General features: G+C 42.1%; 2 protein-coding genes and 1 long non-coding RNA gene across 3 annotated transcripts in view; all 3 read left to right on the plus strand.

The window, feature by feature from the left end:
• LOC117305032 (battenin-like) overlaps positions 1 to 12,092 on the plus strand; it is a 74,737-nt gene extending 62,645 nt beyond the window's left edge. The window contains exon 16 of the mRNA XM_033789731.1: positions 10,820 to 12,092. The gene's annotated coding sequence lies outside the window, so the exon portion shown is untranslated. The remainder of the gene's footprint in view (positions 1 to 10,819) is intronic.
• LOC117305422 lies at positions 4,163 to 5,833 on the plus strand. The gene has a single exon (XM_033790291.1). The coding sequence runs from the start codon at positions 4,256 to 4,258 to the stop codon at positions 5,831 to 5,833; it is 1,578 nt and encodes a 525-aa protein (XP_033646182.1). The 5' UTR covers positions 4,163 to 4,255.
• A 1,990-nt stretch (positions 12,093 to 14,082) lies between the features above and the next one.
• LOC117304965 lies at positions 14,083 to 15,830 on the plus strand. Its single transcript, XR_004520635.1, has 2 exons — positions 14,083 to 14,975; positions 15,026 to 15,830. It is a non-coding gene; the product is annotated as an uncharacterized LOC117304965 (long non-coding RNA).
• Positions 15,831 to 27,787: the final 11,957 nt, after the last annotated feature.

Here is a 27,787-nt window from a genome sequence, read left to right on the forward strand (position 1 = left end):
ACATAGTAGCTTCAGCTAGAGTAGATTTTGCTCTTTGGAAAGATGCCAATTCACATTCAGTAAGTGAAATCGCTTTGTCTTTTGACTTGCAAGACAGCATGTCAGTCAAGGGTTGCAAAATATCAGCGCAATGTGGGATGAAACGCCGATAAAAATTGATCACTCCCAAAAATTCTCTCAATTTGCGTAGTGAATTTGGTACTGGAAAGTCTTGGATTACCTTCACCTTATTTTCCAAAAGTAGTCTAAGATGATATTCATGTTGCTCATTTTCACTCGCAATCAACAAGTCCACTTCAGAGGACTCCCTTACCTGTTAAACCTACAATTTGCATATTTCTCTTAGCCTTAGGCTTCCACGCTAGAATTTTATACCACAATAGGGCGCCCTCCATCGTCCGCCCCTGCCCACGGCCAACTCGTCCTCTTTTCTCTAGCGTTCAGCGAAGACAGACGTGTTTTTGTTACGGACGGATCCTTAAGTGATTTTTGGTATTTTCGGAGGAAGTTGTGAGTTTTTCCTTTAGTGATTATACTGTGCTTCTTACGTTTTATATTGTATAGACGTTTACTTACTGTACAGAGTACACTCGTTTTCTGTTTTTGGTAATTAAAATTACACGAGTTGTGTCAGTTCTTTATTTTTGAATTGTGAAAAGATTTCACGTTACATTTTCAGTTATTAGGATGGCGGACTCACGCAAAAGCAAGCGTGGGGTGACGCCCAAAAATTTTGTTCCATGTTCTTCTTGCCGACGTATTAAGCCCCGTCCCGAGCAAGATTTACATGCCTTGTGCCCCCGTTGTAGACCGTGTAATCGGCAAGTGCCGTGCTCGGTTTGCAAGGACTGGGGGTCAGCAGATTGGGAGGCCGTAGCGGCATGGGTTCGTTCCCGGTCTCCCTCGGGTGAATCGGCAGCCAGTGCGTCTTCCGGAGCTGTGTCCAGAGCCAAAAAGACGACATCGGCAGGACGATCGCCGCTTTCCGGGGTCATGCCTAAAGGGTCTCTGGCCACCGGTAAAGCATCGGGCCATACTACTAAATCCGTGCCTGTGAGGCCTCCGGAATTTAGTATAGTCACTGGCGCCGAGAGTCCAAGCAAGATCACTCAATAGGGGGAAATGTCCCAGGCCGTTTTGAGTGATGGATCCGACACGGCGCCCCCAGCCGGGCAGCCCGTGATCGCTTCCAAACGTAAGCAGGGGAAGAAAAAGGGTACTTCCCGGGCCAAAGCTGTGCCTGCGGTGCAGGTAGCGACAGGCCACGTTATCCCCGGTGAAACCGGAACAGACTCCGGTAAGACCGGAACGGTACCCGGAAACACCGGTGCCCGGCCAAAGACATTGGCGGGTGTTTATGTGGCCCCGGCCCCGAGCCACGGACAGCATCGGAGCCGGGATAAGTCCGATGGTGAGGAACGCCACCGGCGTAAAAGACGCCGAAGATATACTAGTTCCAGTTCATCATCCTCATCTTCCCGATCGCCACGGAGTCATCGCCGGCATCATAGTAAGCGGGAAGACCCCACATCGGCCCTTCTATTACAAGGGTTCCGTGAACTGACGGCCAGTATCACGTCACTAATACCCAAGCCGACAGCGCCGGCTCAACCGGTGGCTCCACCGGAGCCAAGGCAGGTTTTACCGAGGACGGAGGACGTAATGTCAATCACCGTCTCGGATAGTTTTTCCGACCCGGGCAGTGTGTCAGATAGGGATCCACGCCGTGTTTCAGCAGCGGTAGCGGTCCCAAACACCGAACAATCCTCGGGAAATGAGGAAACTGTTCCCCTGACACAGCGACGGGATAACCGGGAACGACCCCCAGGGCGGGAGGATGATTCCTCGGGTGATGAATCATCCTACCAATCCACAACCGACCAGCGATTGCGTATGGTCATGAAAGATATGGTACGGGTGTTGCACATACCTTCCAATGAAGAACCAGACCCGGTAGAGGGCGCTAGACAATCGTTTAAGCGTCGTACCGCGCCGGTCGAACCAAAGGAATTTTTTCCGGTTCTTCCAATTGATCGGCTGTGTGCCGATCGTATGAACGCACTTTCGGAAGTGAAAAAGATACGTCCGTTCGTGCGCCGGGAAACTCGCCCGTTCAGAGTACCTCAGGCAGACTTTGATAATTTTTTATCAGTGCCGCCCATGCCCGCTACAGTGCGTGATAAAATCACGGCGGATTCGGGCGGTCGAAGTACTTTGAAGTCACCTTTTCCGTCCAAGGAAAAAAATGTGTTTGAGGAGTCATTAATAAAAATTGATACGGCTTCACGGGCAGGAATTCGGGTGGCATGTTTTTTACAACTCCTTTCCGAATATTTGGTGTGTTCTTGTGAAGCAGATTCACCTGTATCACCAGAGGCAACCGAGACAGCTTTTCGTTGCCTTGACGACGGACTACGGCTGTGTATGGACCAGTTTATGCGGGTGTCCTTGATGACAATCAATGCACGGAGGACAAACGTTTTGGATACGACTTTTGTTCCCTCTGATGGATTGAGGTCCAACCTGGAATCTCTCCCCGGGCTGAGTTCCGATTTATTTGGAGGAAAATTCCAGGAGGTCATGCAAGCCGAGGCGAAGCGAATTAAAGCCACAGACAAGATTAACCTCAATAAACAATCAAGTCAAGGAGGCAGCTCTCGTCCGGCAAGAGGCAACAGTGGAGCTACTAAGGGCAAGACGTTCCCCCGTAAACCGTTGAAGCCGTTTGCTCCAAATCCATCGGGCTCTTCTTTCAAGCCCACTACAACTGTTGGACAGAGTCAGGCTTTTGGGTCGCGTTCACGAAGTAGAGCCGGCTTCACCCCCCGCTCCAAAGCTTCGCGCGGAGGTTACCGGGGTGGTGCTTGGCGCCGGTGACGCCCCCCCTTCCCACGACCCCCCTTTCCAGGGCCCGTGGGGGGTCGACTCATTTATTTCGCAAAGACTTGGGCCCTTTTGTGCAACGACGGGTGGTACAAAAAACGGTAGCTTCCGGCTACAAAATAGAGTTTACAAGTACTCCCCCGTCTGCATACCTACCGAGAACAACACCGATTCCAACCGACCGAACCAAGCGTCATGCTCTGGAGTCGGAGATATCCGCCCTCTTGCAAAAACAAGCCATACGCAGAGTGCAAACAGAGGATGCGAATCGAGGGTATTTCTCAACCTTTTTTCTAGCTCCAAAGAAAAACACAGGAGAATGGCGACCGATTTTAAACCTTCGGCCATTAAACAAATATGTCCGACCAAAACGGTTTCGGATGGAGTCGCTGCGGACAGTTTTGGATGCATTACCCATTCCAACCTGGGCAGTGTTGATCGATCTAAAGGATGCCTATCTACATGTTCCGATGTGGGCCGAACATCGAGCGTTCCTACGGTTTCGTTACGACCAAAGGACTTACGAATTTCTGACACTACCGTTCGGCCTTTCCACTGCCCCGAGGGTGTTTACACGGCTGGTGAAAGTCGTAGCGGGAATCCTCCGGCGACGTCAGGTACAGATTTTTGTTTACCTGGACGATTGGCTCATTGTTGGGGAGACAAAGGAGGAAACAAGCTGGGCACTCAAACTAACTGCAAACATCATTTCGGAGTTAGGTTTTCTGATCAACATCGAAAAATCGCAGCCAAATCCGACAAGGCACCCAGTTTTCTTAGGAGCAAAACTGGACCTCCAGCGAGGACTAGCTTTTCCTACCGAGGATCGAATCCACAATCTTTTGGACTGCATCACTCTGTTCAGAACTGCCAGTGTGGCCCCAGCAGTGGCATGGCTTTGGCTATTGGGCCTAATGGCAAGCATGGTGGACGTACTCCCATGGTGCAGGTTGCGCATGCGCCCGATACAGTTGCATCTACTTGCATACTACCGACCAGGTATTCACCATATCCAGCGGCCAGTGCCAATCCCAAATATGATTTGCCCCCACCTGGACTGGTGGTCGCGGCGAACAAACATGGTGGGACTGATTTTCCCACGACCGCGACCTACCTTAACTCTGGTGACTGATGCCTCCAACACAGGTTGGGGGGCACACATTGGAATGGAATCGGTAGCGGGCTCTTGGTCCCAGGCGGACAGTCAATACCACATCAATGTCCTAGAACTGCTCGCAGTTTTTCTAGCACTGAAACATTTTGTCAGAATAGTGACAGGGGAAGTGGTCCTCATAAAATCGGACAACTCAACGGTTGTCTCTTACATAAACCGCCAGGGCGGAACGCATTCCCCGCAGTTGTGCATGCACACATGGGAGCTTCTGCTTTGGTGCCAGGCGAGACAGATCAATCTTACGGCGGTCCACTTAGCCGGAAAGCTGAATATCATGGCGGATGCTCTGTCTCGGGGGAAGGTCCTTCCAACCGAATGGACTCTGCACCCGGCAGTGGTTCAATCGATCTTCCAAGTATGGGATCGTCCTCACATCGATCTGTTTGCGTCGGCACTGAACCATCAGTTACCGGTGTATTGTACACGCAACCAGGATCCGAAGGGATGGGCAGCAGACGCTTTTTCCATCAGTTGGAAAAACATGCTAGCATACGCGTTTCCCCCGATCTCGCTTCTACCAAGGGTACTGACAAAGATCGAGGCGGAAGAGTGCAGAATCATCCTCATCGCACCATTTTGGCCACGCCAGCCTTGGTTTCAGAAAATAGTTCGCCTCTTGTGCAATCCGCCGATAATTCTACCGGTGCGATCAGACCTACTGCGTCAACCACGGTCCCTGATCCCGCAACCAGGGGTAGAGTCCCTCCACCTAACATCTTGGATGCTGTCAAGCAATCACTGCGATCAGCGGGCCTTTCAGCAGACGCTGCCTCATTGGCAGCCCAAGGCCGCAGACTGTCTACCCGTAGGACTTACGACAGCCGATTACGACATTATCATAGGTGGTGCGAAGAACACACTTATGATCCATGCACAACGCCTCTAGCAGTGGTTGGAGATTTCTTTATGTACCTGTTTCATAAGGATTTGACGATATCCACTATTCGGGGCTATAGATCAGCTATAGCGGCTGTCCATAAAGGGTTCGCAGATGGATCTACTGTGTCCAATAACGCTAGCCTGGCTCAGCTCCTGCGGGGGATGTATGTTGAAAGGCCTCCATCTAGGAAGCTGGTTCCATCCTGGGATCTTGCACAAGTTCTTAAGGTCCTGGCGGAACCGCCATATGAACCATTGGCGAATGCCCCCTTATTAGACCTATCAGTCAAAACAGTTTTCCTGTTGGCTACAGCCACAGCTAGACGAAGAAGTGAGCTCCATGCCCTTTCAGTTGAACCAGGGCACATTAGATGGGAGCCAAGTGGAGTAAGACTGGTGCCTCGTCAGGGGTTTTTAACGAAGAATCAATCTCCTTCCTTCCTTCCTCCACCAATTTTCGTGCCGGACCTTAAAAGTTTTTCCTCGGTCCCACAAGATAAACTGTGGTGCCCAGTTCGAGCACTCAAGTGGTACCTGGCTCAAACAAAACCCTTGAGAGGAGACACCACCCAACTGTTTATTTCAACAAATAAACCACACAAAGCAGTCTCTGCAGACTCTATTTCCCAGTGGATAGTTACAGCTATCCAGGCATCTATCAAAGACTGGCCAAAGGTACCGGACATTCGGGTCAATGCCCATGACACCAGAGCCATGACGACATCATGGGCCTACTTTAAAGGTGTCCCCATTCAGGACATTTTGCAAGCAGCAGCCTGGAAAACACCATCAACATTCACATCCTGCTACCTGCGGGATGTTCTCCAAGCAGAAGGAAGGACGGGCCGTACAGCCCTCTCAATAGGAGCATCCAAGGAAGGTTCTACCCTGGAGTGATGGGGGCATTACCTCTGGATCAAGAAAGAATAAGCTTTCTGGTGAGTTCTGTTAGTTTTTTTTATTTTTATTCATACCTTTTGGTATGGGACAACGCGAAGGGACATTAAGTTTTAGGTTTCCCGAGACGCGGTTTTTTGAATAGGCTCGCTCTGAAGCCCACCATCCATTTTTCGGGGCTAGTCTATGCAAATTGTAGGTTAAACAGGTAAGGGAGTCCCCTGAAGTGGACTCCCCCAAATCTAGGTGATTTGGGAGTCGGCGAAGGGACGATACTTACCTGTTAAACCCTCCCTCCCTCCTTCCCCACAGTGGCTCGCCTTACTAAGTTCTAGAGAAAAAGAGGACGAGTTGGCCGTGGGCAGGGGCGGACGATGGAGGGCGCCCTATTGTGGTATAAAATTCTAGCGTGGAAGCCCAAGGCTAAGAGAAATATGCAAATTGTAGGTTTAACAGGTAAGTATCGTCCCTTCGCGGACTCCCAAATCACCCAGATTTGGGGGAATCGTCAATATAAGCATAGGTGAAATCCAAGCTGTGTAATACTTGATCGATAAATCTTTGAAATGTTTGCGCAGCATTTCTTAACCCGAACGGCATTCTTATATATTCAAAAAGGCCGAAAGGTGTAGTTATTGCCGTTTTTGGTATATCTTCGGGTTCAATAGGTATCTGGTGGTAAGCCTTGACTAGGTCAACTTTACTGAAAATCTTCTTGTCATGTAAGGTTGATGCGAAATTGTGAATGTGGGGACTCGGGTACCTATCAGGTGTTGTGGCATTATTTAAAGCACGATAGTCACCGCAAGGTCTCCAATTGCCATTTTTCTTAGGTACCATGTGCAAAGGTGAAGACCATGGGCTTTTTGAGGGACGGATTATTCCCAAGTCAAGCATGTGATTAAATTCTGCTTTGGCTATATGTAACTTGTCTGAGGACAATCGTCAGGGACGTGCATTCACTGGTGGGCCCGTGGTGGTAATATGGTGCGTGACATTGTGTTTAACGGGATGTTCTTGAAAATTCGGCCGAGTTACATCTGAATATTCTCTAAGTAAAAGAGGTACACCAATGCTATCTGGTATGGCAAAAACAGGGCTGGGTGAAACTATTGATGCTCTGCAGCCTGAAACGTCTAATTCAGTCAATGTATCAATAAGTTTACGATTTTTAACATCTACTGCTAAAGAAAAATGTTTAGGAAATCTGCACCGAGTATTGGTATAGGTACAGATGCGATGATAAAAATCCATTTGTAAGCTCGTCTTAAGCCTATGTCTAAAGTCATTGACCTTTCTCCGTAAGTTGATATTGGAGTCTTATTAACTGCCTGCAATGTATAAGGGCTACTATTCTGTTTATCCCTACTGCTAGGTGGTAAAACACTCACTTCGGCACCAGTGTCGATAAAAAATTTAGTACCAGTGAACTTGTCGGTAACGTAAAATAGACGACCTTTGGATTGGCCAGACAAATTTGTCGTCCCTAAATGCTGGCGTTCTAGTTTTCCTGGTAAGGTAGTCTACTTGAGTTTGAATCCGGATATGAGCATGGTTTGACACATTTGGTTGCTTCGTCTCCAAACCGCCAATGGTACTAACATTCTGAACCTGCCCGTGGCACGTCTCTAGACTGCCTGGATGGACTTCGGTACTTGTTATTCCTTGAGCGATCTCTACTACGACTATTCCTACTCTCTTGGCTACCTGTAACTAGGCCTTGCATTAATGGCGTTAATTGGTTAATTTGAGCTTGTAATTTGTCAAATTTTGCATCAAATGCTTGAGATGGTGTATCTGAGCCCACGGCTATTGTACAGGCGGCTATTGCAGGTGATGGGGATGCCACTTCAACGATCTTATCTGTAATTATAGCTAATTGATCGAGATCCAAACCATCGCTTGAGGATGCTAGAATTAAGTGTACGTTCTGAGGCAAACGTTGCAGGAACAATTGCCTCAAGATACTAGTTTCTAGTTTATTTTCCCCTAGAAGTTGCTTCATGCAGCGAAGAAGTTAAAAAGGTTTTTCAGAGCTCTTCAGAAATTAACAACTGATGTAGTTGTTTTTGTTCGGACTCAGAATTCGTTTGATAAGTTCTGACTTAATCTTATCATATTGATCAAATGTAGGGGGATCTATAAGTAAATCTCTTACTTCCTGTGCGATTTCTGGTTGAAGTGAAGATACTACATATGCAAATTTAGTAGATTGACTAGTAATATTTCGGGTTTGAAACTGTGCCTCTATTTGGGCAAACCAGATTATTGGATCTTTCGGCCAGAAAGGTGGTAATTTGAGACTGACTGCTGCCAATGGCGCCTTTACTTCAAGTGGTTCATCCATAGCTCTTAGAGTTTCAAATCGACTTAGATCAACAATTGTTAATTTAATTACGGATGTGGAGAAAGGATTGATGATCCAGGGCAAACGCTTTATACATTGCTAAGTGCCATTGTTTCTTTAACTTTGAATCGCCATGAGGGCCATTGTACAGGTGTGCGAAGTGGTTTCGTACAACGTGTGTGGTTTTTCCACGCTGTGTTGTCTAGAACTCTTTCTTATATAACTATGCCAACATAAGGTTTTAAAGTGTATTCCTTGTTGTCCGACCTGGTTGTGATTTATGGTTAGACTATTGTTGTTATCGATGGTTGTATCAAGTTGGTGCTGATATATGTGAAGGTCGTTTTCAGAGAGAATAGGAGTGCTGAGTTTTTTGCTGCTCTGAAATTTAGCGAATGATGTAGTTGGAATTGTGGTAAATAAAAAAATGGTATATGGTCGGGCCGATAAAATTGCCTCTTTAAATTTAAGTAGTTCGGAAAATAAACTGTCAGCTGTGTGCTGTGAGGGCTTTAACACTCTTTTTTCGTGCAGACTATCATATACAAATGCTGTCAAGTCGTTAACTCTTGATAATGTTATTGGTAGAGAGCCTAACATTTTAGATGTTACACTTACTGGCTTGACTAAATACAAATTTTAGATGTTACACTTACTGGCTTGACTAAATACAAATTTTAGATGTTACACTTACTGGCTTGACTAAATACAAATTTTGTTAGTTCACATATTCTTTCTTGAAAAGTGCACCTTCAAGGTGACAAAGTGACACTTGATTACATGATAATAAATAATAATAATAATAATATTTAAAATTTATATTGCGCCCCTTACATGCAAAATGATCAAAGGCGCAGAACACATATTAAAAAGTACAGAGTGGAAGAAAAAGACAAAGAAAAAAGACTGGTCACCAAGCCAGTGCCCAAACAGAAGTATGGGGATACATCTGTCTTGCCAACAGAGAACTGCATTGTAACAGTTACTTTTTACATAGGCCTATCCCTGCTGAATGTTTTTTACATAGGCCTATCCCTGCTGAATGTTTTTTACATAGGCCTATCCCTGCTGAATGTTTTTTTCTTCAGCAGACAGACACCTCTAACCCCATCTATGCTAAAATTCTAAACTAATTGGCAAGGTGACCATAGAGAAATCAAGGTGGGTTTATGTAGCTGAAATAGGAATTAATCCCATCTATGCTAAAATTCTAAACTAATTGGCAAGGTGACTATAGAATAATCAAGATGGGTTTATGTAGCTGAAATAGGAATTAACCCCATCTATGCTAAAATTCTAAACTAATTGGCAAGGTGACCATAGAAGAATCAAGGTGGGTTTATGTAGCTGAAATATGAATTAAGTCCCATTTTGAAAAGTTCTTATAAAATGATGTTGTAGATTTAAATCTGAAGTACAAAAGGTTGGATTTTTTTAATGACAATAAACAAAAGGTAAACTTCCACCCGTCATTAAAACCAGAAGTAAAGGTCATAAATTTGGGCTTTTTTCAAATGTTGCCCTGGTCTGAACATAATTGGTAAATGTCAATTTTTACTTTGTGAATGTATCCCAACATAATGTATAAATAAAATTAAAAATCTGGACTCACCATTGATTTGTTTTCCGATTCCCAATAAAAGGCTTCAGGGCCAAAGACTTTTATTATTTGAGAGTGAACTTGCCTCTTTCTCACAAACTTTGTTACAACTAAACTTTACAGTGCACCTTGCACCTGTTCTTATTATATATATATATATTTATTGACCAAGCCAACAGCAGACGAGCCGCCAATTACAGGAAAGGATAAAAAAAAAAAAATTAGAAATATTCATATAGCCTATATAAAACAATTAGAAATATTAATATATAGCCTATATAAAACAATTAGAAATATTCATATATAGCCTATAAAAAAACAATCTGATATGTACAAAGTTCACAATTAAAATAGAATCATCTTGGGAAAGAAAATTAAAGCATACATTGAAGATTAAATAAAATAAAATAGGGAACAGAAACAGACCGCCATGAACGAAGCAACAGCCTACAATAAATTATAAAATAGAAAAAACAATAAAAGACAAAGGAAATAAATTTAAAAACAAATAAAAATATAAACAAAAATATAAATTATAAGACGGTTTCTTCATTGCTATTGGTCGAGAGAAACGGCTGAAAAAGTTGTGCCACATCACGCGCGACGCGCACAGCATTCCCTTATAAGGAGTTGTTTACCCGAGGGCGGCGGAGGGCTTTACCATTTCATAGCTGGAGGGGTGTTGTGTTGAAAGAAATCATTTAACAATTATAATTTTTGCATTTATTTTACTTTTTGACCAAAAGTGTTGATGTTCTTTGACCGAAAAGGTATTTATGAATGGGAATCAAAGTGTGTTGAATCGGTTTCAACTAGTGGTTTAAACCCGCCGAGGCCTAGTACTTGATAATTTACCTGGACTTCGTCTCGGTAAAATTATCAAGAACCAGGCCTCGTTGGGATTAAACCACTAGTTGAAAACCTCTTCACCACACATTGATTCCCTTAGTAATTACTAATAGTAACAGTGTGTATTTAGCTAATTTTGAAGATAGAATAACAACAAACTTGACAGCAACTTGTCTTGTGTGTTTTGCAGGATGATAGCAAAGATATAACTACAGTAAAGCTTCTTGGCATCAAATGGCACTTTGTGGGCTTGAGTCTCTTCAGCAGCCATTGCATGAGGCCCTGCTAGGCTGCCTTCCTGCACATCTTCCCCCACATCACAGCATGTCATATTCTCAACTATTCCTGCATTAAGTAAAATAAAGAATTTGGGGTTAAATAAAGTAAATTTTCTTTGTTCTAGCCAGTACAAAACATGATGATTACTAATCCAATTCACCCGTCATCATTCACCATTGTGCCATTTTGGGAGTCAATGTGAAACCATGGATTCCTCCATGATTGTGCAATGTAGTGAACATTTTACATGCCGACCATAAAATTCTGATGCAATTTTACTTCCAAACAGTGAATGTGGCAAACCGTAATAATAATAGTATAACAAACTTATTTATAAAACGCTTTTATACTAAGCGCTTAAAGCAACAGTAGCCACGTAACATTAATGCAATGGGTCAAAACTTTTTCTTTCTTTTTTAAATGTTATGAGACTTATTATGATGTAGAGAATCAGAAGTTTTAAAGCTAAAAAGAGTGCTCCTTTAATTTAGTTGCTAGAGTTTATTCACAAATACACCTGATTAGAAGCGGTGTATTTGAATATCCTGACAACTTGAATAAACTAAATAAAACTACACGCTTTGGGGGAACTGCGCCTGCGCTAATAATAAGGCCCGCATTAATAATAAGAAAAACTTTTGATTTTAGTTTGACACTGCTGTGTACTACTTGGTAGTTGCACAAGGTGGAGACAAATGTTGTGCTCTTTTCAAAAATTAAAATGGCTCAAAAGCAGGCCACTAGCTGTGATGACACAGCTAAAAGTTAGATCATCAAGTTCAGGAGTATACATGTAACACGAAAGGATGTGATGGGAGAACACATAAATGATGTTCCCAGTGGCTGCTGGGCTGTTGTCTGTGTAAACTACACTTGGTGACTAACCACACTCCCAAGAATTATGCAGTAACATTTTTATTGCACAGGATTCCTAGACAATTTAGAAACTTTATCGGGAAGGGTGTGCCAAAAGAGCCTAAGAGCACTAGACAGTATTGATTCTTACCCAAAATATATATAAGCAAAAAACTTACTTGGTAACAAGCAAAGGGGAGCTGCTGATCGAAAAATACATTGGGATAACCCACTCCCTATGGAGAAATGTGGTTTTCTCTCTAAAATAATTGAATCTGAAAAATACTTCCGGCCTGAAGCCTTTTTCATGCATCTGAAAGCACAAACAATTGTGCCACAAGGTTTTTTATTTTTCTAGTAAGCTGTAAATTTGAAAAATAACTAAATGTAAAAAACAAAATGCAGTTAAATGTGAACCTGACCTGTAAGAGGATAGTAAAAGCAAATGCTAGTTTTTATTTATATGGCCCATTGCTGTCAGTGAAATAATGGTGGTGCACAAACTAGAAATGGGGTTATTACCTTTAAAAACAAATTTAAAAAACAGGTATGTAATTTATTTTGTCTCTACCTCACTCCCCCCCCCCTTCTCTCCTTATTTTTATGAATGGAAGGGCGGTGTACACCCCCACGCCCCCCTGGATCCCCCTGATTCCTGTTTGATACTGAAACCACATCAGATCCATGTAAACACTAATGTTGTTTCAAGGGTCTATGTCGTTTTTTCTAACACAAAATACAAGGTCCACAGATTTACATCAAACCTAAAACAATGTCAAGACAAATATTTTCGTCTCAGTTTTAGCATCTAAAAATGTATAAACCAATTACGATATGTTATGGTATATTATCTTCAAGTACACGCTAATCCTCCAATCAGATTCACAGAATGGAGTGGTGATAAAAACCTTTATATAACACCCAAGCAGATCCTTGCCATTGGATTGGAGAATTGTCCGTCACGTGATAGCAAATAAAAGTACCATTGCACGCTGGCAATGTGCAATGGTACTTTTCGGATGGAACGAAAAAGCTGAGTAAAAACATCACTGCGTGCGCGTGCCTTTGGTAACGCAGCAGGTGTTACTGCAAGGCATAAAAATTAGTAAAATTTCTAGCATTCGGCTTCTACAAAGGCCAACGCTTTGTTTGTTTTGAAAGTTGTATCTTTCAATCAAAATGACAAAGATCTACTTGGATGTTATATAAAACAAATAATGAATGTTTTTCATTCGTGCAATGGTGCGAATATGTTCATTCGTTGAATGCTGGAATGTTCCATTCAACTCGGCTCCGCCTCGTTGAACAGAACATTCCATCTTTCAACTCATGAACATTATTCGCACCATTGCACTCATAAACATTCATTATGTGTATAATATGCACGGCTAATATCACTACCGGCGTCAAGTTTGCTTGAAGATAAATACGTTATCACACGCGCGCTCGTGGAAATAAGTAAAATATAGCGCGTGTCTGCGTTTGGCCTCGTTATGGGACGCAGAAGCGCTAGAAGCGCTATATTTTTCCGTATTCCACTCGCGCTTGTGTGATAACTTACATCATAACTGGTTAATACATGTTTACATGCTAAAATAGTTTTCGCCTCACTGAGACAAAAGTAGTAATATTTGAAGGGAAGCTTTCTACTATCATTACCTTCAATGTAAATCTGTGGACATTTTGAAAAAGTATTTGAATCGGAACAAATGTTTAAGATAAACAAAAGAAAAACACAGAACTAAACTGAAATCATAATGGAGCAAATTGTACTCTCATTATGCCCCTGAATTTGTCCAAAACATTTAGAAATTTAATACATGCAAAATTCATCAATCGCTATAAAAAGTTTTGCTTGAAAAATATTCAACTATTTTTTTTCAATATCAAAGCTATTTTCATGTAAAAGTCAAGTACACATGGGAACTTTAAGAAAGCTGAGAGTGAGGAACAAAGGCTATTTGTTATTTGTAATACCAAATCCACAACAGACCAAGTCTAGGGATCAACATGTCAAAGATGTAGAAACAAGAAAATGTGACGTGGCCCAACTTCCATACTGCTGGTGTAATTGAATTGTCTTAGCTGCAAAAGTACTGTCTATAGGACCAGGAGCATATCGGGTAGTCTAGGTTCCTAGACCATTGGTGTTGCGTGGTCACACACAACCAACGTTCCGATTATGCACGGCAAAAACTGTACACGCTTGTAATGAACGAACGCTAGCGGGCGCTCTGTTTCTCTGATTTCCTGAGATCCTGAAATCAGAGAAACAGAGTGCCCGCTAGCGTTCGTTCATTACAAGCGTGTACAGTTTTTGCCGTGCATAATCGGAACGTTGGTTGTGTGTGACCACGCAACACCAATGGTCTAGGAACCTAGACTAATAATCGGGGAGAAAGGGGATGCAGTCATGCAAATGGCAGCCAGGTCTAGGAAACAAGTATTTGGGAACTGAAGGATCCATGACCTGGCAGGTAGGCTATTTAAAATTAAACAGGAGAAATTAAAAAGTAAAAGAAATCAGCCATAAGGTTTATTGCAAATAGCAAAATATAATGAGAGGACGCTGTTGACCCCGCTCAGAGATATAGGCCATCCATGCGTGCAAACGTCATGCATGGCAACACACCACGATCGTCGAATGCCCCTCTGTCTACCCACAACGCATTGTGGTTCTGAATCACATAAGCCCTATGTCACACAGACGAAACTAAACAGACGTTTCTAAACAGACGAAACAAGGAACTTCACTGCAAACTAATCGGCTATTCATAGCCTGGAACCTGAGACTAATGGACATCGCCAGTGACCGGACATCGTCTTGGGGAAAGGAGGGATAACAATTTGCATATAACCCAGGAGTAAAACACATCAGGGGAAAGGAGGGATAACAATTTGCATATAACCAGGAGTAAAACACATCAGGGGAAAGGAGGGATAACAATTTGCATATAACCAGGAGTAAAACACATCAGGGGAAAGGAGGGATAACAATTTGCATATAACCAGGAGTAAAACACATCAGGGGAAAGGAGGGATAACAATTTGCATATAACCAGGAGTAAAACACATCAGGGGAAAGGAGGGATAACAATTTGCATATAACCAGGAGTAAAACACATCAGGGGAAAGGAGGGATAACAATTTGCATATAACCAGGAGTAAAACACATCAGGGGAAAGGAGGGATAACAATTTGCATATAACCAGGTGTAAAACACATCAGGGGAAAGGAGGGATAACAATTTGCATATAACCAGGAGTAAAACACATCAGGGGAAAGGAGGGATAACAATTTGCATATATTATAACCAGGAGTAAAACACATCAGGGGAAAGGGGGTCTGGTGTTTTATGTCCCAATTGACGACTACGGCTACGGCTAGATTTCTGCGTCTTCATTTGTTGAAGTATAGGACGTCCTATCGTGTGTCCGCGTATAAACCAGCTTTTAGTAGTTTCATATTCGGGCACAAATATACAACGGGGGTTTAACATAAATTAAGATCAAATAAAAATCCTAGTGCCAGAGTTTTACTTTTGTCTGTACATAAACTAAAACCCTTTTAATTGTACATTTGTTTTAAAAGCTATAAAACTAATTTTTGTTGTTCAGATGGTTTGGCATAAAGAATAATTTAAAGCAGAGATTTGATTTCATAAAAAATAAGTTCTTCGTTTGTGGTGTTTACCGCTCCAGCAACCTCGCTACCATCCGACGCGCACCGGGCGCGCAAATGTTTAGCACCGCGCGCCATTGCAGAGGTGCACATGTGCACAAAGACATAAGGAAATCATGTTTCTTTTTACTGTTTATGGAAATTAAATGTTTTCCTCAACGAATAACACAATTTCCTTAACAGGACATCATGATAATACCAATGTAGATCACTGACCACAAAAATTTACGACAAAATATAAGCCGAATCATCTTGAAAAGGTGCTTGTCTTAGGGGAGTTGGGTCAAACACGCGGAAACTGCATAAAAGTAGCTAATGCGGTACATCGGCAAGGTAGTTTGTCAGAATTTCAGTATTTTACTTTCTGCTTAATTAAAACAAATTATCAAGATTGTAATACGTTGTTATATCAATCAGCCATATCACGGAAATTTCATAGATGATCGAGGAAGACATTAAATTCCCATAAAAAGTGAAAAGGAAAACGATTTTCTCGTGTCTTTGTGCACAAAACTAGGCACAAAGAAACCCCAGCAATGGCGCGCAGCGCATGGCGGCGCCCAGCACTTGCGCGCCTGGATCGGTCTATACAAACTCACTTTTTTTTTGTCACGCAACACTGAACGCCAAGGCAAGTTTATGACTTTTATGTCATACTATAGCTCTATGCTTTATTACACACAGCGCATCCAGCGTGTGCGCGACTAACGCCCAACACAGAACGGATCAAACACAGGACTAATTGTAATATCCCTTATATTGGGATATTTTTGAGTTACACTTCCAAGAGTGCGTTTTGGTGACCCCAACCAAAAACTGTTTCTGACGTCATAACCAAAACGGTAACCGAGCTCACAACTCGGTTATCGTTCAGTCTGAACAGCAGAACCAACGACCAACAACCGAAACAGTTTTTGGTTGGGGTCGCCAAAACGCACTCCTGGGGTTTTGATCGAGCAAGGCATGCTTGGAAAAAATGGCGCGGCGAGATCGATCACCCCTGGTCACAGGTAGTCTGGTCCCTCGCAGTGACTTGTTATTAAAGGGACACGTTGCCTCTATTTGGACGAGTTGGTCTATCAAATTTGTTTGTAACCGTTTGTTATAAGATGCATATGGTTGGAAAGATGTTTTAAAAGTAGAATACAGTAATCCACACAAACTTGCCAAAAATTTGACTCCCATAAATGGCCGACCATGTTATCTCGAGTCATGTTTGTGTGGATCATTATGTTCTACTTTTACAACATCTTTCTAACCATATGCATTTTATAACAAATGGTTACAAATGCTTTTCAAAGACCAACTCGATCGATCCAAGGCAACGTGTTTCTATAAGGTGCCCATATTCTTGCAACCATAATATTAATATCACACAATTTCGTTTTCGCACTTAAATGCACACGATCAACATATAATAATGATAATAACTAGTCATTGTGTTTGGTTTCCGGGAGTAAAAGCCTGGTGTAAAAAGACACCTTGCTTTGTTCTCAAGAGTTGTAATAAATGATTGAAATTTCAAATATGTCAAAACATCATGATGATGTCATCATGACGTCATTTCAAGTTCAAGAAGTTAATGTCCTTGACTAACAACACACCAAGTTTCACCTCAGTTGAACTTTTCACCGAACGCGCGTGATACAATTATATACCTCATGTATAGAATCCTCTAATCTGGTTGGTTAAAAATGGAGTCAATGAAATAGCTATATATGCCCCCTTTTTCTATCAAGATGACGCCATAGTGACTATATGCTGGGGGCATAGTCAATTGACTTTGTTATACCTCGGTAACTAATTATGAAGTTCAATTGATCGAGAACCAATCACATGACGTGCAGCAAAAACCCATGTACCATGGCGCGGCGGGTATGTAACATGAGCGATCTTAACCGGTGTACATCACCTTGATCGTTCCCATTGTTGGTCGATTTCCAGAGCTAGAACGGAACGGCTGCGGGCTCGAGGGAACAGTAAAGACTGGTTTATCTGTTCGTCTGCCTTATTATTAAACTATGCATACTCGTCGCAATTAATGTTTGAAGATGACAACAGAAATTTGAAGGTGATGTCAAAACCATGGCTATGCCCTCAGCTTCGCTTCGGGCATTGGTCATGGTTTTGATCACCTTGGGCCTATAATTTTAACTGTGCCCGTGTAGCAGTCAATATTTCCATATTATATACCTCATGTATAGAATTCTTAATCTGATTGTGCGCCTTGAGCACCTCATTTTGGTGGATTTTGGCGCCCTATAAATATTCTTTATTATTTTTATTATTATTTAAAAATGGGGTCATGGAAATAGCTATGCCCCTTTTTCTATCAAGATGACGTCATAGTACCTATGCTCAGGGCATAGTCCCGCTCTGAAAATAATATGATATTATGTATAATGTACGACTAGCGTTCTGTGTCACGGCGCGACCTTTCTTCGCAGACAACCTTTCACCGTAGTCATGCAGTGTTGTTGATTAAAAAAAATATTGACTAAGGGAACCAATGTGTGGTAAAGAGGTTTTCAACTAGTGGTTTAATCCCAACGTGGCCTGGTTCTTGATAATTTTACAGAGACACTGTGATTCCCATTCATAAATACCTTTTCGGTCAAAGAACATCAATACTTTTGGTCAAAAGGTAAAATAAATGCAAAACTACTAATTGTTCAATGATTTCTTTCAACACAACACCCCTCGAGCTATAAAATGGCTAGGCCCTCCAACGCCACCCTCGGGTAAACAACTCCTTATAAGGGAATGCTATTGTGGGCGCCTTGCGTAACGAGTGATGTGGCACAACTGTCCCATAGCATAGATATAGTATACACATAATGAATGTTTATGGGTGCAATGGTGCGAATATGTTCATGAGTTGAAAGATGGAATGTTCCATTCAACGAGGCGGAGCGAATATGTTCATGAGTTGAAAGATGGAATGTTCCATTCAACGAGGCGGAGCCGAGTTGAATGGAACATTCCAGCTTTCAACGAATGAACATATTCGCACCATTGCATGAATGAAAAACATTCATTATTTGTTTTATATAACATCCAAGTAGATCTTTGTCTTTTTGATTGAAAGATACAACTTTCAAAACAAACAAAGCGTAGGCCTACATTTTTTAATTGTAGAAGCCGAATGCTAGTAATTTTTACTAATATGCCTTGCAGTAACACTGCTGCATTACCAAAGACACGCGCACCCAGTGATGTTTTTAGTCGGCTTTTATGTCCATCCGAAAAGTACCATTGCACGCTGGCAGCGTGCAATGGTACTTTTCGGATGGAACGAAAAAGCACGGTGAGTGACTCAGCGTGCAATGGTACTTTTATTTGCAATCACGTGACGGACAATCCTCCAATCAAATGGCAAGGATCTGCTTGGGTGTTATATAAAATAGAATAACTAGATCGGCCGCGCGCACTGGCATGGGTCCACCATAAGCCTTTTTGAGGTACGGCAGATGTGATAGGCGCGCGTCACACGCCGCGACTGATGCCACGCTCACCATGTTGGTGGTCGTTAGGTTTACGTGTAAACGCCGCGTCGCCTAAAATGCGCACTTCACTGAATAACATGCGTTCTATTTCTATGGTCAATACGCACAAATTTACCACAACTTTACAGTGTTGTAGCATTGTGTCCACCATACCTCAAAAAGGCTTATTGCCTATCTCCCGTGTACATTTTCTGTGCGTTGCCGTCAGCACGTGACTTTTTGCCATCAGCACGTGACATTTAGCTCGTCAAAGGCCAAAGAGTTAAGAACTAGAGGGCGCACTGGTGATGCTTCTTGCACAAACGCGACGGGGACCGCAAGGAGACATGCGCGCCATTCTGCACGCGCGTTTAATATGAAGAATACGTTGGAGTTTGTGTTTATTGAACGCTGACGCGATGCTGTTTTGTCAACTTACAAAATGGCCGCACAAACACACGCTAAGCCAGCCTGTTTGATAGTCCGAAGGTCCGTTAGTCCGAAGGTTCAATAGTCCGAAGGATCGATAGTCCGAACGCACAAATTTTCCATAACAGGGGGTTCATTAGTCCGAAAATGTAATAGAGTTTGTTAATCCGAACATTTGATGCGACAGTCCGAAGGTTCATTAGTCCGAAGGTTCATCAATCTGAAGGTTTACTGGTCCGAAGGGTCGGTAGTCCGAATTTTAAAAAGGTTAGTTGGTCCGAAGGTTCGATAGTTCAAAACAAAAACGAGGTTCAACAGTCCGAAGGTTCATTATTCCGAATCGACGATAAGGTTCGATAGTCCAATTCAACAGTAAGGTCTGATAGTCCGAATCGACGATAAGGTTCGATAGTCCGAATCGACGATAAGGTTCGATAGTCCGAATCGACGATAAGGTTCGATAGTTAATTTCAGCCGCAGATTAGAAACCTAAACCCGATGACATAAAAGGGTATATACCGAGGGGGGGGGGGGGGGGGGGGGGTAGGCGGGAGATTATTATTATTGTTATATTATAAAAATAATAATAACAATAATAATATCGAAGTCTTATATAGCGCACGTATCTACCAAACAAGGTACTCAAGGCGCTGAGTATATACAAACTTTCAGAAAGATTATTGCAGTGATGAATTCTGAGACCAAATTATTTAGCACCTTATAAGGGTTTACAAGGTGCTACGGCGCATTAAGCAGCCACAACCGTATATAGGCCAGTGCGCCCTCTAGTTCTTATATATACGATGGTCAAATAAGAGATGGTCAAAGGCTTATCTCATTTCCGCGCGTCGCCTTTCGAACGTGAATTTTTTACCGCATCCATGGCGAACAAAAACTTTTGTCTACACAGACAATGGCGCGTATGTACACGCAGCCGATCTAGTTATAGACCTTATGCATTCACGTCATCCAGCGGCCATCGGAAAAAACGGTGACGAAACAATCGAAACGCACGGATTTGTACGCGCGGCGTACAGAATTGGTCAATGACCAACCTCCTTTTGACCTCTAGGTGAGGGCGCCCTACTGAAATGACGTCATGTGCATAAGGTCTATTATAATTCTACGTCTATGATAGACCCTCTTGTAATGGCCGCCATATTTGATGACACGCTGCTAAAGACTCTCAGCCAATGGCTACGTAACACTTCGGCCACATTTCAAGGGGTCTGTTGAGTGGAATCCATAATGCAAGCTATTCTAACATCCTTAAACTCTGGTCAATTTAATGCTAAGTGTTTGTGGAGGCTTAGTAAATAAAAACAAAAACTAGGGTAATTTTTGTTGAAATAACTTTAAAATAATTATAGTGTCCAAATTGCAGAGCTGTTTTCCAAAAACTTTCTCCAACAAAAAGTGCTGGGCTGCATGCTCTCTATGATTAAACATTAACAACAAAAGTTTATCGAGTAATTTCTCCTTGTGACCGTAGTGAACAGTTTCTGTTGAGTTGCATGTTTATGTTTTATTTGTAATGCTTTCTCTTACCTGGCAATAATTAAGAATTCATCTCAGATCTTACATTAATGTTCTTGAAGATGTCATAATTTCAGACTTTTTGTAATGAGTAGTCTAGTATAGAGAGGTTGCAAGGTTTGTTGTGCCATGTTGAGTACTATTTCTGTTGGTAACGCGTCGTCTGCTCGCAACATCAGACGCACGTTTGTAACCGAGAAAGTTGTTTACGGCGTGGGGTCTGGGCCCGCTTTAGGGCCCCGGAGTTTTTTTAGCCCGTAGATGCTCTCTCGTGCAATCTAGTGAATCTGAGGGGTGATGTTCCCCCTCTCAGATTTTGGAATTTAATGGCTGTTTCAAGCTATGATGCACCTATTCTTGCTATCATGGTTATTGTACCTAAAAAGCAACTCAATTATAGCTTCGTCATATCAATATTGTTTCTGCATTCTAATGCTCAGACGGCGTTTCATCCCTATCATCACCAGACCTAAGACACAAGTTTTATGGGGCAGATCTGTCAGAATGGAACAAAACATCTGTAAAATGTGAGCAGCAGTATAGAACCTTTTGGGTTGACAGCATCTTCAAGTGCGGATCTATGAACCAAGTTTGTAGGGGAAAATACTGACAAATAGTGAGCACGTGAGTGTGAAACCTTTACGGCATGGATCCGGGCCCGCTCAAGGGCCCTGGGATATTTTGTATTTTTAGATGCCCTGTGGTGCAATCTTTAGGCCATTTAGCGGCCAAAATGGCAAACGAAACAGAACAATGAGCTGTGTGAATATTTGTATTCCAGTGCTCGGTTCCAGTTCCTCGGTGCAAAACACGATTTTCACAATAAAGGTGGTCAAACGACACGGGTAACATTGATACTGTGTCCCCCACCCTTCGAAAATGGGGTGGGGTGGGGTGGGGTACACGTCCCTTCCACTCTTTCAAGGGGGAGGTGCAAATCTGTCAACGATGGAGCATGCGTGTGAGAAGCCTTTACGGCTCGGGGTGCGGGCCCAATTAAGGGCCCGGGAAAATTTTGCATTTTAGATGCTCTGTGATGCAATCTAGAGCCAAAATCTAGGGCCAATTTTGAGAGGGGATATTGTGTCATCCTTTGCCCACAGGATTAATGCCCATGTCATGTCATGTACACATTTAAAAACTTCAATATTCAAAAGACAAGATTGAAGAAAGCAAAGATGTCTTATAAGCAAGTCAAAATTAAATTTAAGAGAGTGAAATTAGAGAGAAAACAACGATAAAGGCAGTGGACACTATTGGTAGTTCTCAAAATAATTAATACTATAAAACCTTACTTGGTAACGAGTAATGGGGAGCTGTTGATAGTATAAAACATTGTGAGAAACGTAATTTTCGAGAAGTAATTTTTCACGACTTTGATTTCGGTACTCAGATTTAGAATTTGAGGTCTCGAAATCAAGCATCTGAAAGCACACAACTTCGTGTGTTTTGTTTCTTTATTGCTACCTCGCAACTTCGACGACCAATTGATGAGCGCAACTTTTCACAGGTTTGTTGTTTTCTGCAAAAAAAATATGTTGAGATACACCAAGTGAGAAGATTGGTCTTTGACAATTACCAATCGTGTCCAGTGTCTTGAACAAAACAAAATATGGGACAGGTTCAAAACTCAAGTGTCATCTCAAAAGACTCTAAACAAATTAAGTAAATGTTATCTTGGCTGCTTTATGCACCTGTGCGTCTACATTATCCGTAACAAAAACAAGCAAATTACATTGGGGCAGCTGAGTGCTATAAGCTTTACTTCTACTAATCCTACCTCCATGCTTTAAGATAATGTCTCATTTTAATGTTCCCCTTCGTTCATTTATATTTAAAATGTCAGAAACCAGAGGGCTATATAGGTTGTCTAAGAAAATTGTTTCATTATAAATGTTTCCTTCAAATTCAGATTGTTTTTTATCTGTTGACACGCGTGGACGATCTGTTTGTCCTGTGTTTAGACAACTTCTTCTTTGTCGTCGAGATGCTCTCTCCAAAGTACGGAAGCCCATTCCGATGTTTCCTTGTCGTCCTCCGCGGTTGTTTCAACAGGTTCAGATTGTTTGCCAGACTTATAGGCCCTGCTTGGTGCAGAATAAGCGACGGTTGCCGAAAAAAATAATCACGGTCTCCTGGCTTACGATTTACATTGTAACCGTGATTTAACTGAGCACATGAACTGCTTCGGTTTGATTTTTGCACCGTTTATTGCGTTAAATGCGTTTTGATTTCAATACATTTATTTCAATGTTGCCATAAAGTTACATTTTTGTACATCATTAAAGTTAATATACATGATAATGAATAAATAATGGCAAACCACAGATGTGTTAAGACAATAACAATTTACACGGAATTTGAGTAAATAACCACAAACGGGACAACATCTAAGCATAGGGTGAAACAAGGCTTTTGTTCCCGTAATAGGGACAGACAAAAAACAAACAATCAAACACACCAACAGCTGACTCTCACCACACCAACTATCATAAAAAACAGTACATGTATGGGTACAAAGACAAAACACGTTAAATACAGGCCAGCTGATAACAGTATACAAATAATGAATGTTTATGAGTGCAATGGTGCGAATTATTATGTTCATGAGTTTAGAGATGGAATGTTCCATTCAACGAGGCGGAGGCGAGTTGAATGGAACATTCCAGCTTTGCACGAATGAAAAACATTCATTATTTGTTTTATATAACATCCAAGTAGATCTTTGTCATTTTGATTTGAAGATACAACTCAAAACAAACAAAGCGTAGGCCTACAATTTTTAATTGTGAAATTTACACCCGTTTCTCTTTGGGTCGGCCTGTTGGATTCAACAGTCACAATGTGTCGTCTGTACAGCTATTTTGAGACGCACAAGCCGAATGCTAGTAACTTTACTAATATGCCTTGCAGTAACACTGCTGGTTACCAAAGACTCGCGCACGCAGTGATGTTTTTACTCAGCTGTTTTGTTCAAACCGAAAAGAACTTTTGCACGCTGGGGCTGCCAGCGTGCCAGCATGCAATAGTACTTTTCGGATGAAACGAAAAAGCACGGTGAATGACTCAGTGTGCAATGGTACTTTTATTTGCTATCACGTGACGGACACTCCTCCAATCAAATGGCAACATGAATGGCAAGGATCTGCTTGGGTGTTATATAATACTCAACATGGTGGCGGGTGTCAAAAACTGACGATTGTGACATCATGCGAAACCTCTCTATAGAATTAAAATAACTAGATCGGCCGCGCGTACACATACGCGCCATTGCCTGTGTGTAGAAAAAGTTTTTGTTCGCCATGGACGCGGTTAAAATGTCACGTGCTGACGGCGAGGCACAAAAACTGTACACCGGAGATAGGCAATGGCGGCCCCCATGCCAGAACCCGCGTTTGTACGCGCGGCCGATCTAGTTGTTCTACTATATATCTATATCTATAATATTTATGCATGACGTCATAATTCTTTTTCAAAATGAGGCTATGGGCGCACGTTCCCCAAATGAGGCTATACGCCTTTCTTAATATTCATGCATGGGGTACGCACAATGCTAACCCAAAACAAGGCGATGGGCGCAGCCTCTGCAAGTGATGTAGTCTTGGTTCAAGACTCTCCTGGATTTGTAACAAGAGAGCGCGCTATCACCCCCAACGCGCTATCAACCACGAATCGCTATCACAGGAGAGTCTTGGCACATTCTTTAAATCTCCCCCCAAAATCGGGGGGAAACATAATGCGCGTGCGTAGGTTTCCCGCAGAGCCCGCCCCTTTTTGGGGGGAGATTTCACGAATGTGCCAAGACTCTCCTGTGATAGCGGTTCTCGAGTGATAGCGGTTCGTGGTTGATAGCGCGTTGGGGGTGATAGCGCGCCCTGTTGTGACAAATCCAGGAGAGTCTTGAACCAAGACTACAAGTGATGGGGACTTGCGCCCATAGCCTCATTTTGGTTTAGAATTATGACGTTATGCATAAATATTAAAAAAGGCGTATGGGCGCACGTTCCCCATCATCACTTGCAGTGGCTGCGACAATCGCCTCGTTTTGAGTTAGCATTGTGACGTACCTCTAAAGCACCAGGACAGGGAAATTGTAGGGCCACACAGTGGTACGTCTTTGGAACAGGGGATGGGGAACAGCAAACAAAGTGACGGATAAATTAATTAACTGGGCTGGGCAGGGAAATGAAAAAGTGGAAAAGGACTATGAAGATATGGGATATGGGAAAGGAAAATATTAAACCAAACTGGGTAAAATCGAACCGTAAGAACGGGGCTAGAGCCACTATATATAAGCATGGAGGAATAAATTAAGCGAGACCCGCGCGAAACTGGAAAACATACGTTATACAAGGCAACCCTGCAACGAACAATGCCAAGACACGAAATATTTCAAAATTGCTCAGATCGACCTTGAATTAATTTTCTACCAAGAAACATGGGTGTCCTGAAGCGACTGGTTGAATCGCAGCGTGATCGGAGAAGAAATATTTCAAAATTGCTCAGATCGAGCTTAGATTAATTTTCTACCAAGAAACATGATGTCCTGAAGCGACTGGTTGAATCGCAGCATGATCTGAGAAGAAATATTTTTAAATTGCTCAGATCGAGCTTAGATTAGTTTTGTACCAAGAAACATCGATATTTTGAAGCAAATGGCTGATTCTCAGCGTGATCTGAGAAGAAATATTTTTAAGCTCAGATCGAGCTCAGTTTTTGTACCAAGAAACTTGGTGCCCTGAAGACACTGGTTGAATCGCAGCGTGATCTGTGAAGAAATATTTTTAAATTGCTCAGATCGAGCTTAGAATGTTTTTTTACCAAGAAACATGGATATTTTGAAGCAAATGGCTGAATCTCAGCGTGATCGGAGAAGAAATATTTCAAAATTGCTCAGATCGAGCTTAGATTAATTTTCTACCAAGAAACATAGGTGTGCTGAAGCGACTTGTTGAATTGCAGCATGATCTGAGAAGAACTATTTTTAAATTGCTCTGATCGAGCTGAGATTAGTTTTTTACCAAGGAACATGGGTGTGCTGAAGCGACTTGTTGAATTGCAGGATGATCTGAGAAGAACTATTTTTAAATTACTCAGATCGAGCTGAGATTAGTTTTTTACCAAGAAACATAGGTGTGCTGAAGCGACTTGTTGAATTGCAGCATGATCTGAGAAGTTTTTTTAAATTGTTCAGATCGAGCTTAGATTTGTTTTGTACCGAGAAACATAGGTGTGCTGAAGCGACTTGTTGAATTGCAGCATGATCTGAGAAGAATTTTTTTTAAATTGTTCAGATCGAGCTTAGATTAGTTTTGTACGAAGAAACATGGGTGTTCTGAAGCGACTGGTTGCATCGCAGCGTGATCGGAGAAGAAATTTTTCAAAATTGCTCAGATCGAGCTGAGATTAGTTGTTTACCAAGAAACATGGATATTTTGAAGCAAATGGCTGATTCTCAGCGTGATCGGAGAAGAAATATTTCAAAATTGCTCAGATCGAGCTTAGATTAGTTTTCTACCAAGAAACATAGGTGTGCTGAAGCGACTGGTTGAATTGCAGCATGATCTTAGAAGAATTTTTTTTATATTGTTCAGATCGAAGCGACTGGTTGAATCGCAGCGTGATCTGTGAAGAAATATTTTAAATTTGCTCAGTTCGTGCTTAGATTAGTTTTGTACGAAGAAACATGGGTGTGCTGAAGCGACTGGTTGAATCGCAGCGTGATCGGAGAAGAAATATTTCAAAATTGCTCAGATCGAGCTTAGATTAATTTTCTACCAAGAAACATGGGTGTGCTGAAGCGACTGGTTGAATCGCAGCGTGATCTGTCAGAAATATTTTAAATTTGCTCAGTTCGTGCTTAGATTAGTTTTGTACGAAGAAACATGGGTGTGCTGAAGCGACTTGTTGAATCGCATCATGGTCTGAGAAGAATATTTTTTAAATTGTTCAGATCGAGCTTAGATTAGTTTTTTTACCAAGGAACATGGGTGTGCTGAAGCGACTTGTTGAATTGCAGGATGATCTGAGAAGAACTATTTTTAAATTACTCAGATCGAGCTGAGATTAGTTTTTTACCAAGAAACATAGGTGTGCTGAAGCGACTTGTTGAATTGCAGCATGATCTGAGAAGTTTTTTTAAATTGTTCAGATCGAGCTTAGATTTGTTTTGTACCGAGAAACATAGGTGTGCTGAAGCGACTTGTTGAATTGCAGCATGATCTGAGAAGAATTTTTTTTAAATTGTTCAGATCGAGCTTAGATTAGTTTTGTACGAAGAAACATGGGTGTTCTGAAGCGACTGGTTGCATCGCAGCGTGATCGGAGAAGAAATTTTTCAAAATTGCTCAGATCGAGCTGAGATTAGTTTTGTACCAAGAAACATGGATATTTTGAAGCAAATGGCTGATTCTCAGCGTGATCGGAGAAGAAATATTTCAAAATTGCTCAGATCGAGCTTAGATTAGTTTTCTACCAAGAAACATAGGTGTGCTGAAGCGACTGGTTGAATCGCAGCGTGATCTGTGAAGAAATATTTTAAATTTGCTCAGTTCGTGCTTAGATTAGTTTTGTACCAAGAAACATGGGTGTGCTGAAGCGACTGGTTGAATCGCAGCGTGATCGGAGAAGAAATATTTCAAAATTGCTCAGATCGAGCTTAGATTAATTTTCTACCAAGAAACATGGGTGTGCTGAAGCGACTGGTTGAATCGCAGCGTGATCTGTCAGAAATATTTTAAATTTGCTCAGTTCGTGCTTAGATTAGTTTTGTACGAAGAAACATGGGTGTGCTGAAGCGACTTGTTGAATCGCATCATGGTCTGAGAAGAATATTTTTTAAATTGTTCAGATCGAGCTTAGATTAGTTTTTTACCAAGGAACATGGGTGTGCT

This window comes from Asterias rubens, chromosome 22 (genome assembly GCF_902459465.1).
Source record: "Asterias rubens chromosome 22, eAstRub1.3, whole genome shotgun sequence".
NCBI classification, from domain to species: domain Eukaryota; kingdom Metazoa; phylum Echinodermata; class Asteroidea; order Forcipulatida; family Asteriidae; genus Asterias; species Asterias rubens.